At 41.9% G+C, this 15,802-nt stretch overlaps 1 protein-coding gene across 2 annotated transcripts in view; it reads left to right on the top strand.

The window, feature by feature from the left end:
* Positions 1-15,802, top strand: part of ZBBX (zinc finger B-box domain containing) — a 156,021-nt gene that overhangs the window by 112,666 nt on the left and 27,553 nt on the right. For both annotated transcript variants that reach the window (XM_063441033.1, XM_063441032.1), the window contains exon 17: positions 10,693-10,857. In XM_063441033.1, coding sequence (XP_063297103.1) covers positions 10,693-10,857 — 165 coding nt within the window. The remainder of the gene's footprint in view (positions 1-10,692; positions 10,858-15,802) is intronic.

Genomic DNA, 15,802 nt, shown 5'->3' with positions numbered 1-15,802 from the left:
ACAGATACTTTGTTGAATTCAAATATATAATTTTTGATATGATGTGAAGAAGAACTAAAGAAACAGTGATTTAAACAAGACATTATTAGGTGACATTTAAAATAAAGAATTGTTAAAAATCCATATTGGAACCCTACGTTGCATGCGATAAGACTCTTTCTATCTACCAGTTGTGATGTAGCACAAATAATACATTCTTTGTGGTCTAGCAAATTTTCTCAAGTGTCGATGTACTTATTTAAATAAATGGAAGTAACTAAGAAACTCTTAACACTACTGATTTTTAGACAGTTTTATTTATTCATTCTTGAAAAAAAAAATGACATCACTATAGGATCTATTTAGTCCTGTGGTTATTGAAAAACAAAGAAACTTAAAGCTGAGTATCTTTTTTTTTAATTTTTTTTATATTGTTAAAGTTTTATTCTCAGCCTAAAGAGTCACTTTACTATCAAAATCATCTTTAAAAGATTATTTGAATACATATGAACAGATGGTACCATTGCATGGTCTTAACTCCTTATACACAGAGGCAATTGTCCTAAACCAAAACAAACCTTAAACCTACACTATCCCTAACCCTAAAACAGCATTAACCATAACCCATAACATGCGATAAGACTCTTTCTATCTACCAGTTGTGATGTAGCACAAATAATACATTCTTTGTGGTCTAGCAAATTTTCTCAAGTGTCGATGTACTTATTTAAATAAATGGAAGTAACTAAGAAACTCTTAACACTACTGATTTTTAGACAGTTTTATTTATTCATTCTTGAAAAAAAAAATGACATCACTATAGGATCTATTTAGTCCTGTGGTTATTGAAAAACAAAGAAACTTAAAGCTGAGTATCTTTTTTTTAATTTTTTTATATTGTTAAAGTTTTATTCTCAGCCTAAAGAGTCACTTTACTATCAAAATCATCTTTAAAAGATTATTTGAATACATATGAACAGATGGTACCATTGCATGGTCTTAACTCCTTATACACAGAGGCAATTGTCCTAAACCAAAACAAACCTTAAACCTACACTATCCCTAACCCTAAAACAGCATTAACCATAACCCAGCTAGAACCATTACCTTATCCTAACATTGCACCTAAGCCTACCCATAACCCTAAGGGAGTCCTCGCTATTCTCTTCAATTTCACAGCTAAATTGTTCTCCTTTTTTATCCTCTTTCACCTCTCTACAAAAAAATTTGTTGATCCTTTTTCTCTCCCTTCCTTCTCCTGCTTATTTTGTTACCACAAACATATTTTCTAAGTCAACAGGACACATTATTTTAGAGTTTATTGCTATAATTCACACTACAATGTCTTTAGATGACCCAATATCCATGTATCCTTGATTACATTATCATTTAGAATTCAAAATTGCATTTTTACTTATATTCGTCTAAGTCCATGCATGCGGTATATCTTTATGTTTCTAATTATAGTTAAACCCTTTTGGATCTGTTATACATTCATTTATGTTACTCACTTTATTGATTAAGTTAATTTTCAGTTACAAAGGATAACATGCTGTCTATACATTGTGCGCCATGTGTGTGTAGTGCTATCTTGACAACAATACTTCTATTTGTGCTGACAAGCACCGGGAAAGTACACCTATCAATTGGAGTGCAAGACAGTTTATTTTTTTTGCTTTATATATATGTGTGCGTAACAGAGTGTATGTTGGCAACTAGGCACATGCGTGTAATTTGGTGAGGGCGGTGGGGCCATGAGGGTAGAAATGGAAGCCCATTGGGCAATGTAGGACACAGTAGGGCTCTTATATCAGGGGCTTGGTCGCCCGTTAATAATGCACTGGACTCAGCTCCTGTCACAGCCTTTGATTCACCCCACTGCAGCCTGCTAGGCAGGGCCGCCACCAGAAATTTTGGGGCCCCTAACTGAGCTCAGGGTCTGGGCCCCTGGGGGCCCGCCTCCAAAACCGCCCACAGAGACCGCCTCCAAATCCCGCCCACAGGAATACACACACAGACACAAACACATTCACTGATACAAAAGGACACAGATACACACACACACACACACACACACTGATACATACTAACAGACACACATACTGATACGCATATAGGCATACATACTGACACACACATACTGAGACATACACACACATACAGACACAGGCGTACATAGTGACAGAAACATACTAACATACATACAGACACACATGCATAAGGACATACAGACACACACACATTCATACTGACATGCAGACATACATACACTGACATTCATACACATAATGACATGCGGACATACACACAGACAGACATACACACAGACAGACAGACATACACACATACAGACAAACATACAGACATACACACACACAGACAGACATACACACACACACACACACAGACAGACATGCATACACACAGACAGACATACACACAGACAGACATACACACATACATACACAGACATGTCAGTTTGTTTGTATACCTGTGTCTGAGTGTGTGTGCATATCTGTGTCAGTGTGTAACAGAGCTTACATCCCAGCATTCAAATGCCAACACTACCCACAAACACACCCCTGCATTCAAACGCGCATACTACACATAAACATATCTCAAATAGCAACAGTTTATAAAAAAAAAAACACTACTGCATTCAAACCCCAACACCACACACACATACACATCTTTTTTAGTAATAATTTACATTTGACATGAAATTATGTGAATTGTTCTTTGTGCCTGCTATTTTTCTTGGTGCATGCGTGTGTATATAACTTTTATGCATCTGGCCCTCCATACATATTACAGTTAACAGTTTGGCACTCCTTAACAAATCAATTTGATATCTCTGATGTAGAGAAATAAGAGGGGGTGGGGACTGACAACATACATGGGAAGAAAAGGGGACTGGTTAGACATACAATGGGAGAGGCACACAGAATTTTTTTTTTTATGTTTGTGGGGTGGGTGCCAAGAAGCAGTTCTGCCCTGACTGCCATATATTAAAACCACTTCTGTATGTGAGGTTTGTAAGAAAAGTAATACTGTTTCTTTATGTTGGCATACTTTTTCTTGTAAATCGACCCACTTCTTTTGCAATTTCAAAATATAAATTGAAATTAGTTTACAACATTAGAATGTAGGGACAATACAGACTGAATCATATAGATAAGAGTGCCAGGGCCCAGCAGCCTAATTTAATGTGCAATTGTTAAATCGAATGTTGTGACAAAAAGTGGATCTCAACTATAAGCACTGTATCTATATGGAGGAAATAGAACAATAGCCAATACATATTACAAAAGAGAGAATTTTTCGTAACAGAAAAAAATTATAATGTACATATAGTAAAAATGGGTAAAGCTGATCAAGGGTGAAAAGTTGGGATAATGCACAATTTTGTTCTTGTGGTGGTAACATATAGGCAATTAGGCCTCTTTCTGAATTAATGCTCTTTCTACAGAGTCAAAACAAACTGTAACCTTTTGTTATCATATATATATATATATATATATATATATATATTAAATCATCTGTGTGCTTTTCACGGTATGGACTAGGCTAGGGGATGGGTAGGTGTAGTCCACAACATCTGGAGTGTTGCCTACCCCTGGTATACTATAGTCTTAGCTATGACTTGGACACATTAAAGAGAATCTGTCATGAAAGGCATGGGAGAATCTTGTTTTAGTTTACAAATATACTTATCTATAAATTGCTGCTCCAATACTGTATCTGTTTTTTCCAGAATAATAAAGCTGTGTAATCACTGTGTTGTTTTAATCTATTATGATCTTAAACTGGTTGCATATGAGTGACAGATAAGGTGAATAATGTGTTTCAATGGGGAATTCAAGTTGCAAAATATGTAATTTAAGTCTGTTAACATGATATGTATTTTGTATTTTAGTCATTTAAGCATCTTAGATATGTATTCCCTAGAGATGGGTTAGCTGTTGATTTAAAAAAAAATATGTAAACTTGTTTTAACTCGCTTTTTTCTTATACTTTTCCTTTTTTGTTTTTTTCTAGTTGACTGTTCACTGAGAAACATATTCTGAAAAACATAATGTATATTGTTCTTTGGTACTCAAAATGAGTATTGTTCAGAAAAAAATGCAAAATTACCATATTTTAGTTCTAACTTTAAAATCTAGCATATTTTTACTCTCTTTAAGCGTCAGCTTCACAAATAAGGTGAATGTTAGTTAGCTAAGCAGTATTCCATGTAATTTTTTTCAACTTATTACAGTATTTGATTTGTTTATTCCCATGTTCCATGTTGTTTTTTTTTTTTTGAGAGCTTCTTAATTGACTGCAAAATTGTCCCTCACTTTTTAAAAGATTGATAGGGTACAGCCCTTTATTGTCAACAATATTATCAACGTATTAAGGTATTTGTAGCGGTACTTACCTTATCCGGGGGCCGGACGCGGTCCTCTCTTCAAGCCGCGCGCGGTCCTGCGGCTGCACGAGCCGCGCGCGGCTCGTCCGACTGTTCAGACAGGAAGGCGGGCAGTGACCGCGAGAAGCGGTCACGTGTCCCGCCTGCAGCTAAGAGCGCGCCGCGAATCTCGGGCGCGCTCTTAAAGAGACAGTGGGAGCCTAAATTGCAAAAAGGCTCCCATTGGCTCCTGTCATGCCAATCACCCCATACACTTACCTGTTGGGGGAGTGGAAGTGACAGGAGCCAATCACATTAGTTTGAAGGCTACTTATACTTACCCTTTTCCCTTAGTTCCTTGCCCTATCGTGGTTTCTGCTACAGTTCCCTTTAGTGCTTGTTGTGTTCAGTTGTGTTTCTCCGTATTTGACCTTGGCTTTGTATTCTGACTTCGTTTTCGCTTTATCCTATTCTGTACTGTTTGCCGGCTTGCTGATTCCTGTGTACCAGTCCCCGGCTAGTTTTCGTTTACGCTGTCTCTTTGTGCCCTTGACCTCGGATCGTTCCTGACTCTGTCTTATCCTATTACGTCGAGTCCGGCCACTCTAAGGTCCGGTAGACGCATCTCTCCTCTGTACTGTCTTCTGTTAGGCTGGATCCTGCGTGTAGGGGTATATACTCGTTACATTACGATAGGGCCATGGACCCCGCAGATTTAGCTCAACAGATGGCGACCCATGAGGCTAGATTTGTAGAGCAGGATCACCGTATGGATCAAATAGCTCAGGCTCTCCAGACGCTCTTAACTAGAACCATTCCAGCAACCGCACCTAACCCTCCTGCACCCCTGCTTCCTGAAGTATCGACTATGCCTAACGCTACAGCACATTTAACGCCTCCTCCTAGGTACGGAGGGGATTCTAAGACATGCAGAGGGTTCATTAACCAAATAGAGTTTCATTTTGAAATGTATCCACGTTCATTTCCCACAGAGAGGTCTAAAGTTGGATTCTTTATGCACCAACTTACCGACAAAGCACTTGAATGGGCAAACCCTATTTGGGAGGCTAATGGACCTATGGTGCATAACTTTCACAGTTTCCTAACAGCTTTTCGCAGAACTTTTGATACTATGAAAAGGTCTAAGAATGCCGCTAGAGCATTAATGAGGGTTAAACAGGGTTCTAGGTCTGTGGCTGATTACGCTATACAGTTTCGTACCCTTGCCTCACAGGTCGATTGGACCAATAATGGGTTAACTACGGCCTTCATGGAAGGTTTATCAGACTCTATATTGGATGAGGTAGCAGCTAAGGAGCTTCCTATTGCCTTAGAGGACCTTATTGACTACCTCATCGATATAGATAATAGGATTCGTGACAGGCTCTATACTAAGAACAGGAATAGACGTTTTGTTACACCTATTCAACCCAGAGTTAATATACCGGAGAGTGTTAAAGTACCTGAAGAGGAACCTATGCAATTAGGGGTTGCCAAACTCTCAGATACTGAGAAATTACATAGGAGAAGGGAGGGACTCTGCCTATATTGTGGTAAGAGAGACCATATGGTAAAGGAGTGTCCTCTGCTCCCGGAAAACTCTCGCACCTAAGACCTTATAGGGGACTGGCCTTGGGTGTGATTTCTAAGTCTCCTACATTGCCTCCTAACCGATTGCTTCTCCCTGTTTCTTTACATATGGGAGAGAGTTGTATAGTTGAAAACATAGACGCCCTGGTTGATTCTGGGGCAGCCGAGAACTTTATAGACTCTGGTTTTGTAAAGAGAAACAATATTCCCATCAGAGAGAAGGAGATACCCTTGGCCGTTGAGGCCATAGATGGTAGACCATTGATATCTCCTGTTGTTACTCACGAGACTGCACCGCTACACATGTACACAGGGGTTCTACACTATGAAACCATTCGGTTCCAGGTCATCACCTCTCCCTCTTCACAGTTGGTGTTAGGGTATCCATGGTTACGTGCCCACAATCCCATTTTTGACTGGGAGACAGGGCAGATAAAATCATGGAGTGAAGCCTGCCATGAGTCATGTACTATTGAAGTCACGCCTGTGAATTCTATTAACGTTCCTACTGTTCCTCCTTTATCTACGACAATACCCTCTCAGTATTTAACTTTAAAGACTGTCTTTGATAAAAGAGAAGCTGACAAATTACCGCCTCACAGACCCTACGATTGTGCTATTGATTTGTTGCCTGGTACTATACCTCCTAAGGGCAGGGTGTACCCCCTATAGGTTCAAGAAAACCGTGTCATGGAGGAATACATTAAAGAGTCATTAGACAAGGGATTTATTAGAAGATCCTCTTCTCCGGCTGGAGCGGGGTTCTTCTTTGTATCAAAGAAAGAAGGTGATTTAAGACCTTGCATTGATTATAGAGGTCTTAACAAGATCACCATCAAAAATGCTTACCCTATACCTCTAATAACAGAATTGTTTGACAGGCTCAAACATGCTACGGTATTCACCAAATTAGATCTTAGGGGAGCATACAATTTGATACGTATTAAAAAGGACCACGAATGGAAGACAGCCTTTAACACTCGGTCAGGTCATTATGAGTATACCGTCATGCCATTTGGGCTTTGCAATGCCCCAGCAGTGTTCCAAGAATTTATTAATGATGTCTTAAGGGACTTTATTCATTCATTTGTTATTGTGTACTTGGATGACATTTTAATATATTCTACAGACATTCACACTCATCACAGACATGTTACGACAGTTCTGAAGACCCTTCTTGCTAATGGTCTTTATTGCAAATTAGAAAAATGTCTATTCGACCAGTCCGAGGTCCAGTTTCTAGGGTATTGGATTTCCGCCGAGGGTTTTCGGATGGATCCCCAGAAGCTCGCTGCAGTCATAGAATGGCCTCTGCCGCAAGGTCTGAAAGCCATCCAGCGTTTTCTGGGTTTCTCTAATTATTATAGACGTTTTATCAAAGGTTTTTCGTCTATAGTAGCGCCTATTACTCGTATGACTAAAAAGGATGGCAATACACGTGTCTGGTCTACTGAGGCACTTCAGGCTTTTGACTTTCTTAAAACTACGTTCGCCTCTGCCCCTATTTTACAGCATCCTGTCCCCTCATTGCCATATATACTTGAGGTTGATGCTTCCGATATAGGGGTAGGTGCTGTCTTATCCCAAAGAGAGTCTCCTGACAAGCCATTGCATCCTTGTGGCTTCTTTTCTAAACAAATGTCCAAGGCAGAGAGGAATTATGATGTGGGTAATCGCGAACTCCTTGCTATCATTTTAGCACTCAAAGAATGGAGACATTTGCTAGAAGGAACTAAGGATCCTATTCTCATATTTACAGATCATAAGAACCTATCCTACCTTAGCGAAGCTAAAAGATTGTCTTCACGGCAGGCTAGGTGGTCACTGTTCTTGTCTCATTTTAATTATATAATCACCTATAGGCCAGGTGACCGGAACACCAAAGCGGACGCTCTGTCCAGACAATTCGAGACTATTGACAAACAGGAGATTGATGTCACTCCTGTCATTCCCCCAGACAGGATAATAGCAACTACTATATTGTCTATTTCCTCGTCCCTCTTGCAGGCCATACAAGCGAAACAAGGCATGGCACCCAGCGAGAGGCCTAATGATAAATTGTTCGTTGACATTCCCGAGAGACGGGTTATTCTGTCACTTTATCACGATACTAAGACTGCTGGACATCCTGGTATTTCCAAAACAGTGTCAGCCGTTTCTCGGTATTTCTGGTGGGATACCTTACGTAAGGATGTTACTGACTATATAAGTGCTTGTACTACTTGTGCATGTATGAAAACTTCTCGTAGAGTTCCTTGTGGGCTGTTGCACCCGTTGCCCGTTCCCGAGAGACCTTGGTCTAATCTATCAATGGATTTTATTGTTGAATTACCCCCTTCGAATGGTAACACAGTCATCCTAATGATAGTAGATCGGTTTTCCAAAATGGCTCACTTTGTGTCTCTTCGCAAGTTGCCCACTTCCAAGGAATTGGCTCTTATCTTCACTAGAGAAGTGTTTCGATTACATGGTATTCCCTTATCTATTGTATCCGATAGGGGTAGCCAATTTGTTTCCAGGTTCTGGAAAGCCTTTTGTTCGGAGATGGGTATTTCCCTCTCATTTTCTTCCGCTTACCATCCCCAGTCTAATGGAGCTGCTGAACGTGCCAACCAGTCTCTTGAGCAGTACCTCCGTTGTTTTGTGTCTCACCATCAGGACAATTGGTCTGACCTGCTTCCTTGGGCTGAATTTGCTCGGAATAATGCCACTCATGATTCTTCCGGCAAAAGCCCTTTTTACGTTGTCTATGGCCAGCATCCCGTTGTTCTTCCGGCTGCATTCTCCTCACAGGGCATGCCAGTTCTGGATGAGCATTTGGCTGGTTTGCGTAATACTTGGGAGCAGGTTCAGCGTTCTTTGGTGGACTCTGCTGCCCGCCAGAAGGCTCAGGCTGACAAGCATCGCAGAGCGGCTCCTTCCTATGTTGTGGGGGACAGGGTTTTGCTTTCCACACGGAATATTCGCCTCCGGGTGCCTTCTATGAAATTGGCTCCCCGCTTCATTGGTCCTTATCGCATTATACATAAGGTTAATCCCGTTTCTTATGCCTTGGGTCTGCCTAAGAATCTGCGTATACCCAATGTATTTCACACCTCTTTGTTGAAGCCTTACGTACGCAACCGCTATACCCGGCATACTCCCCCTCCCCCTCCTGTCTCTGTGGAGGGTCATGAGGAGTTCGAAGTATCTGCTGTTATTGACTCTCGTTTTCTCAGGGGTCGGCTTCAGTACTTGGTATATTGGAAGGGTTATGGGCCTGAGGAGCGCAGTTGGATTTCTGCGGATGCTGTTCGTGCTCCCCGCCTTGTACGTTCTTTCCATTCGCGTTTTCCTGCCAGGCCTGGTCCTGCCCGCCCGGAGGGCGTGTCCTCAGGGGGGGGTACTGTAGCGGTACTTACCTTATCCGGGGGCCGGACGCGGTCCTCTCTTCAAGCCGCGCGCGGTCCTGCGGCTGCACGAGCCGCGCGCGGCTCGTCCGACTGTTCAGACAGGAAGGCGGGCAGTGACCGCGAGAAGCGGTCACGTGTCCCGCCTGCAGCTAAGAGCGCGCCGCGAATCTCGGGCGCGCTCTTAAAGAGACAGTGGGAGCCTAAATTGCAAAAAGGCTCCCATTGGCTCCTGTCATGCCAATCACCCCATACACTTACCTGTTGGGGGAGTGGAAGTGACAGGAGCCAATCACATTAGTTTGAAGGCTACTTATACTTACCCTTTTCCCTTAGTTCCTTGCCCTATCGTGGTTTCTGCTACAGTTCCCTTTAGTGCTTGTTGTGTTCAGTTGTGTTTCTCCGTATTTGACCTTGGCTTTGTATTCTGACTTCGTTTTCGCTTTATCCTATTCTGTACTGTTTGCCGGCTTGCTGATTCCTGTGTACCAGTCCCCGGCTAGTTTTCGTTTACGCTGTCTCTTTGTGCCCTTGACCTCGGATCGTTCCTGACTCTGTCTTATCCTATTACGTCGAGTCCGGCCACTCTAAGGTCCGGTAGACGCATCTCTCCTCTGTACTGTCTTCTGTTAGGCTGGATCCTGCGTGTAGGGGTATATACTCGTTACAGTATTACTGTTTGATTGGTAAGTGCCTCTGTGTAGTTGGGATTGAATTTTATTTAACTCCATAGTTACAATTTTACGGCACGTTTACTTTGTGTCAAAGTCATGCTAAAGATTCAGTACTTTGTAACTAGGGTTTACATCAAATAGCTGCTTCATTTAACAGGCATCCTACGTACACTAATTACATTTATGTTCGTTTAAATAAAATAGAGATTAAGTACATGATTTACCTATTGTATCTTGGCATACTAACTCATTTTATTCTATTGTTTGCATTTTGGATGTTGGTTATATAACATCTCATTAAAATAAAGCATGACTCACAATATGTATTGTGTAATACTTTTAATGGAATGAGTATATTCTTGAGCATCTTTGTGTTCACAAGCCACATTTTGTACTTTGTAGGCCCTTACAATTTCTTTAGGTATTTGAGGATGATATTCACAGCCAGTATTAGAATTAGAATGATATCAGAGGGGTGTGTGGCACTATGGAAAGTACTAAGTGGCAATTATTTTAATTTCATGGTTGACATTTTACTAAATTTTAGGTAGCTCTCTTGTATCCATATGTAGTACACTCCCAGACTTGGAGAATACGAGATCAAATTATAATTTTTTCTTAACTTTGTTTAGTTATGCATAAGTGAATAACGTGTTTTTTTCATTTTTAGGTAACAGCTATTGGAGACCAGAAAGTAGTTTAAGGGACTATGCAGATGACAACTTTGTGCATGAAATTGTTGAAAAGGCCCAGGCTCAGAATCCCAGAAGTTTTGTGGAACACAGTTTAAGCCCCAGACCATTTAGTCGAACATTGATGCAGAGACCGTTAACAGGTGAGACATTAAACTCATCTGATGCTGAATCCTCTTTCTCTGGTCTGGTGGTCATAGGTTTACATATTTTAAAACATGCGGACATATATAGCATACCTCTATCACAAACTGTGCAGAGATGGAAAACATCAGAGCACATCATATAGTGAAACCTCCGGGAAAAGCTTCCAGATCCATAACCAAATTTCGGGATGGGCACTGGTGGTGGGCTTTAATGGGGGGTAGGGGTCTGTAGTGTAGGAGACAGGGCACTGTAGTGTAGGGGACAGGGGACTGTAATTTAGGGGCTGTAATTAGCGGGTTACGGGGCTGTAGTGGAGCATTGAGGGATGTGTTGGGGTAGGGGATTATAGTAGAGGGATGGGCTCTAATTAGATGAAATGACATTTACAGACACATACACTGGCACACACAGACACACACACAGATACAAACCTGAAACTACACAAGCATAAATTCAGATACACACATACCTACACATATGCACAATGACACACACATACACACACACACATACCTATACATACACACTGGCACTCAGATACACACATCTACACATACACACACTGGCACTCACAGATACACACACCTGCACACAGATGCAGACTGACACTCACAACTACACACAGATCCACACTGACACTCAGATACACATACGCACAGTGGCACACATAGATACGCATACATACACACAATGGCACACATACCTAGATATACACACACTGGCACAAGGATACACACATACATAAACTGGCACACAGCTACACACACACACATACCTACACATACACACACTGGCACAAACAAATACACACATATCTACACAGATATACACATACAGGCACACAGATACAGACACATTGGCACACACACACACACAGATACACATACTTTCTGAGAAACTGCAATAATTACCTGCTAGGGTTAACTCCTCCTCTAGTGGCTGTCTACCAGACAGCCACAAGAGGGACTTCCAGGTGCTTAGACGACTTTTGGTCACCTAAATTACGCTGGATGACTTCCAGCGTCACCGGATTAATAAATGCTTTCCTATGGGGAAATAATAATGTGAGCGCAGCCATTGCAGTGCATGTGCATTAGGTCTCCCCGCCTGCTGATGTCAGGCGCTGGGTTCAGATAAGTTACTGAAGGGATTTTAACCCCTTCAGCACTGCGAGGGGGGGGGGGGGGGCGTGAGGGAGAGGACTCTGTAGGATCCTATAGTGCCAGGAAAACAGTTTAAAGGGACACTATAGTCACCAGAACAACTACAGCTTATTGAATTTGTTCTGGTAAGTAGAATCATTACCTATTATTATATTATATTAATCATTTCAGAGAAAAAGCAGCGTTTACATTACAGCCTAGTGATAACGTCACTCCTCAGATGGCTGTTAGAGATCCTTCCTGAGTCATGGCTGCCTAAAATACATCCAAACATTCAGTGTCTCCTCCCTCTGCATGCAGACACTGAACTTTCCTCATAGAGAATCATTGATTCAATTCATCTCTATGAGGAGATGCTGATTGGCCAGGGCTGTGTTTGAATCATGCTGGCTCTGCCCCTGATCTGCCTCTTTGTCAGTCTCAGCCAATCCTATGGGGAAGCACTGTGATTGGATCAGACCACCATTTCTGATGATGTCAGCAGACTGCTTGTTTTTCTGAGTCAAACAGCATGCAGAGTTACAGTTTCAGGCTTGAATACAGTAAGATTTTGCTATATTTATGGAGGCATGAGGGGCCCAGGGGGCCTAAATGGTGGTTTTAACACTATAGGGTCAGGAATACGTTTGTGTTCCTGACCCTTTAGTGATCCTTTAAGCAGTTATTTTGCCTACTAATTTTTTTTTTATAATTTGTATTTTATTGAATTATCATGAGTGAAACATAACTTTGCCATTTTATGTATGTGTAACACGAGTAAAGCATAACTGTTTAAATATCTATATATGCAATGGTGGATGATTTTGAGCATCTAAACACCACTTTCTTGGGCCATTTAGAGAGGGACAGTGCTGTAACGCTTTGATTTTGGCTAATAGTCACATATAGTCCTCTTCGGTCGTCTTGTTTTTGCCTGGCTTCATTGTGTACTGATCTCTGGGTTTATGGGCTGGGTGGGACACTGCTTGGGAGCGGTGATATGGAAGGTGGTCTGTGGCTCAACGCCAGGAAGTAGCCCCTCTGATGGTCTGGCCAGTCTCTGAATCCTGCTGCTGCCTGTCTATTTTCCGCCTGCTTGATGCTGCCTGGAGGTTGTCTCTGTCCGAGGTTAAGGATGCACGTCAAGGAGTCTGTACAGCTCCTCTGGGTCATCTGCTGAGGTCAGTGTGTAAGCCCTGTCGCCAGCTGTCACCTCCAGGGATCCCTCCACACCCCAGCTGTATTTTATTGAGCGGTTTCGTAGTTTCATTGCCAGAGGTGCCAATTTGCGTTTTTCTACCAGCACTGGGAACGGAATGTTGCCATATACTGCCACTGTGCTACCTTCGTAGGTTATGTTCCCCCGCGTTCTGGAGAATGTCATGATCGCATTCCTGACTGCCACATCGCGTGTTACCGCTCTTACGTCCCTGGTGGTGCCCTCTGGTGCCACTGGGGATTTTCTGACTCTGAACACCGAGGTGATCAGTGGTGGGGATCCCTTGATTCCCAGTGAGTCTATAAGAGTCAGTGTATATTGCAGCAATTTCTCCGTGCCTATTGCTTCTGGGATCCCCCTTAGACGTATATTTCTGCACCTGTGGCGCATTTCTAGCATTGTCACAACTGCTACACTTGTGAGGCCAGGCCTTCCATCTGTGTTCTGGTCTCCTGCATCTGGCTGTTCCTGGCAGCCTCTTTCGCCTCTATAGCCAGGGACCTTGTTGTGGACCACTCCCACCTCTGCCTGGACCACCTGTAGGTCCTCCCTCCATACCTTTTTGATGTCCAGCAGGAGCTTCTTTATGTCCCCTTTTGTGGCAGGGGCTGAGTCCTCGTCTGACTCGAGTGAGTTTGACTCCCTGTCCGACTGTGGTGTGGGGGGTTCGTCCCCGTCATGGGAATCATCCAACGTCTCCTGTTCTTTACTCGCCTCCTGCGCCATCTTGGTTTGCGGCCGCGGCACGGGCCTTTAAAGGAGAGCCTTATATCTTGAAGGCGAAGGGGGCTCCGGGCGCTGAGCTTTTCAATTTTTCCACCCCATTGTGTCTGCTGGTGGGGGGTGAAGTTTGGGAGCTGGTAGGTCTCTGTGTGTTTTCGGCCAAATCTATCTTATTTTTTTTCCGAGCATGGAGCCTCGCATAGAGACGTCCGCTCAGTCTCTGTCGGCCACGCCCCTTGCCTACTAATTTTACATAGCAACACTGTGCACTAAGCTGGCATTCATTTTGGAGGTGAAAGTGTCCACTGTGAAAGTTTTCCTGACGTTGTGGATTCTGCGGGTTAGTTGTGGCCATTGTAGTGGCATCAGTGAGAGAGAGGCAGCCAATATTTCCACTATTAGCCAAGCAGCATATAGAAGCCAATGATCTGCACCCTGTTACCCCCCAACCTTCTCCTGGCGAGGGTATCTTGGCACCTGTTTCTACTAGGCCACGTTTACCCTGTGGGAGAGAAAGCAGACCTCCTCACTCAGGCCTCCTTGTGACCAGTGGATGGCGTTATATCTACTAAATAGTGAAACAAATCACGTTTTGGAGATTTTTCTTTTTTTCTTTAATTCAGTAATGTATTTTAAAGGATGTTAATGTTCAACTCCTCTTATCCTAGGATCCGGGAGACAAAGAGAATCATTGTCTGTATTCAGCTGCTCACAACTTAATATGGACTTAATTTGTAAACGAAATGTGTTTGCAATAAACAAATGTAATTTTAAATTATGCAAATCGTGCATACACTATTGTGGGTTATCAATGCATACTCTGGAAATTGTGTATACACAAGTGCCGATGTGAAGGGGTTAAACGCCTATGTGAATTCCTTCCTGCTCTAATAGTTGCACCTTCTCACTTTTGAATCCCATATTGTGGTCTCCATTCTGTATGGAATTGCAGTGATTTAGCTCCCAATACAGATTTTTATTAGAAAATTTAAATATTTTCCACATACCAACTATTTCCTTTGCAGAGTTTTTGTTTTGTTACATACCTGTGGGTAAGATTGCAGAACTAATTACATTTCATGTCCCTATAAAGATTCCCAGCTCACTTGAATACTGATAAGGAGTCTGACTTTCCAGACGGGCTTTAATGTGGTTTATAGACAATTTAAATTGTATTTCCAAACTTAACTTTGAAAACATTGAGTGTGCAGGCAATTTTACAACACACTTTACTGCACAATGTACAGCAATATAACTTGTTAATATGTATTTAAACCTAAAGCATACAAATGTATCCTTATGCATCCATGTTAAGTTACAAAAATGTTGTATTTTCCTGTGAGGTGACCGGCAATTCTTAGACAAAATCAATGAAACAGTCGTCTTTTTCTCATCAATTTATTTTTGAAAAATTTCTCCAAACATTTCTCCATTATGAAACATTTCTCCAAACTATATTTTGCTTTTGAAGTGTTACGAACATGACTGTCATCTAAATTTACATGAAATGAAAGTGAGTTAAGAAATTAAATGATGATTTCAAGTTATTCCACCAGAGAAGATATATCGATAATCTAATTTTAAGAAAGTAGATGAAAATAGAGTATTTATACTCTACTAGTTAGATGGTACTTATTTTATTGACCTTGGTTGGCTCATTTTACAAAATTCAGACCTTTGTCCATGATATTTTTACATGTACTAACCAACTGAACTATCTAACTAGCTCCCCACTCTGTTATTGCTATGCCTAGGGAAGTTATTCGTTTCTTAAAGGAACAGTCCAGGCGCCATAACAACTACAGGTCACTGAACTGTGTATGATGCTATGAGTGTTCTGTCACCCCCTCATTGTTA

Source organism: Pelobates fuscus, chromosome 2 (assembly GCF_036172605.1).
Source record: "Pelobates fuscus isolate aPelFus1 chromosome 2, aPelFus1.pri, whole genome shotgun sequence".
NCBI classification, from domain to species: domain Eukaryota; kingdom Metazoa; phylum Chordata; class Amphibia; order Anura; family Pelobatidae; genus Pelobates; species Pelobates fuscus.
The sequence above is the reverse complement of the archived record's forward strand: the minus strand, read 5'-3'. Positions and strand labels throughout refer to the sequence as shown.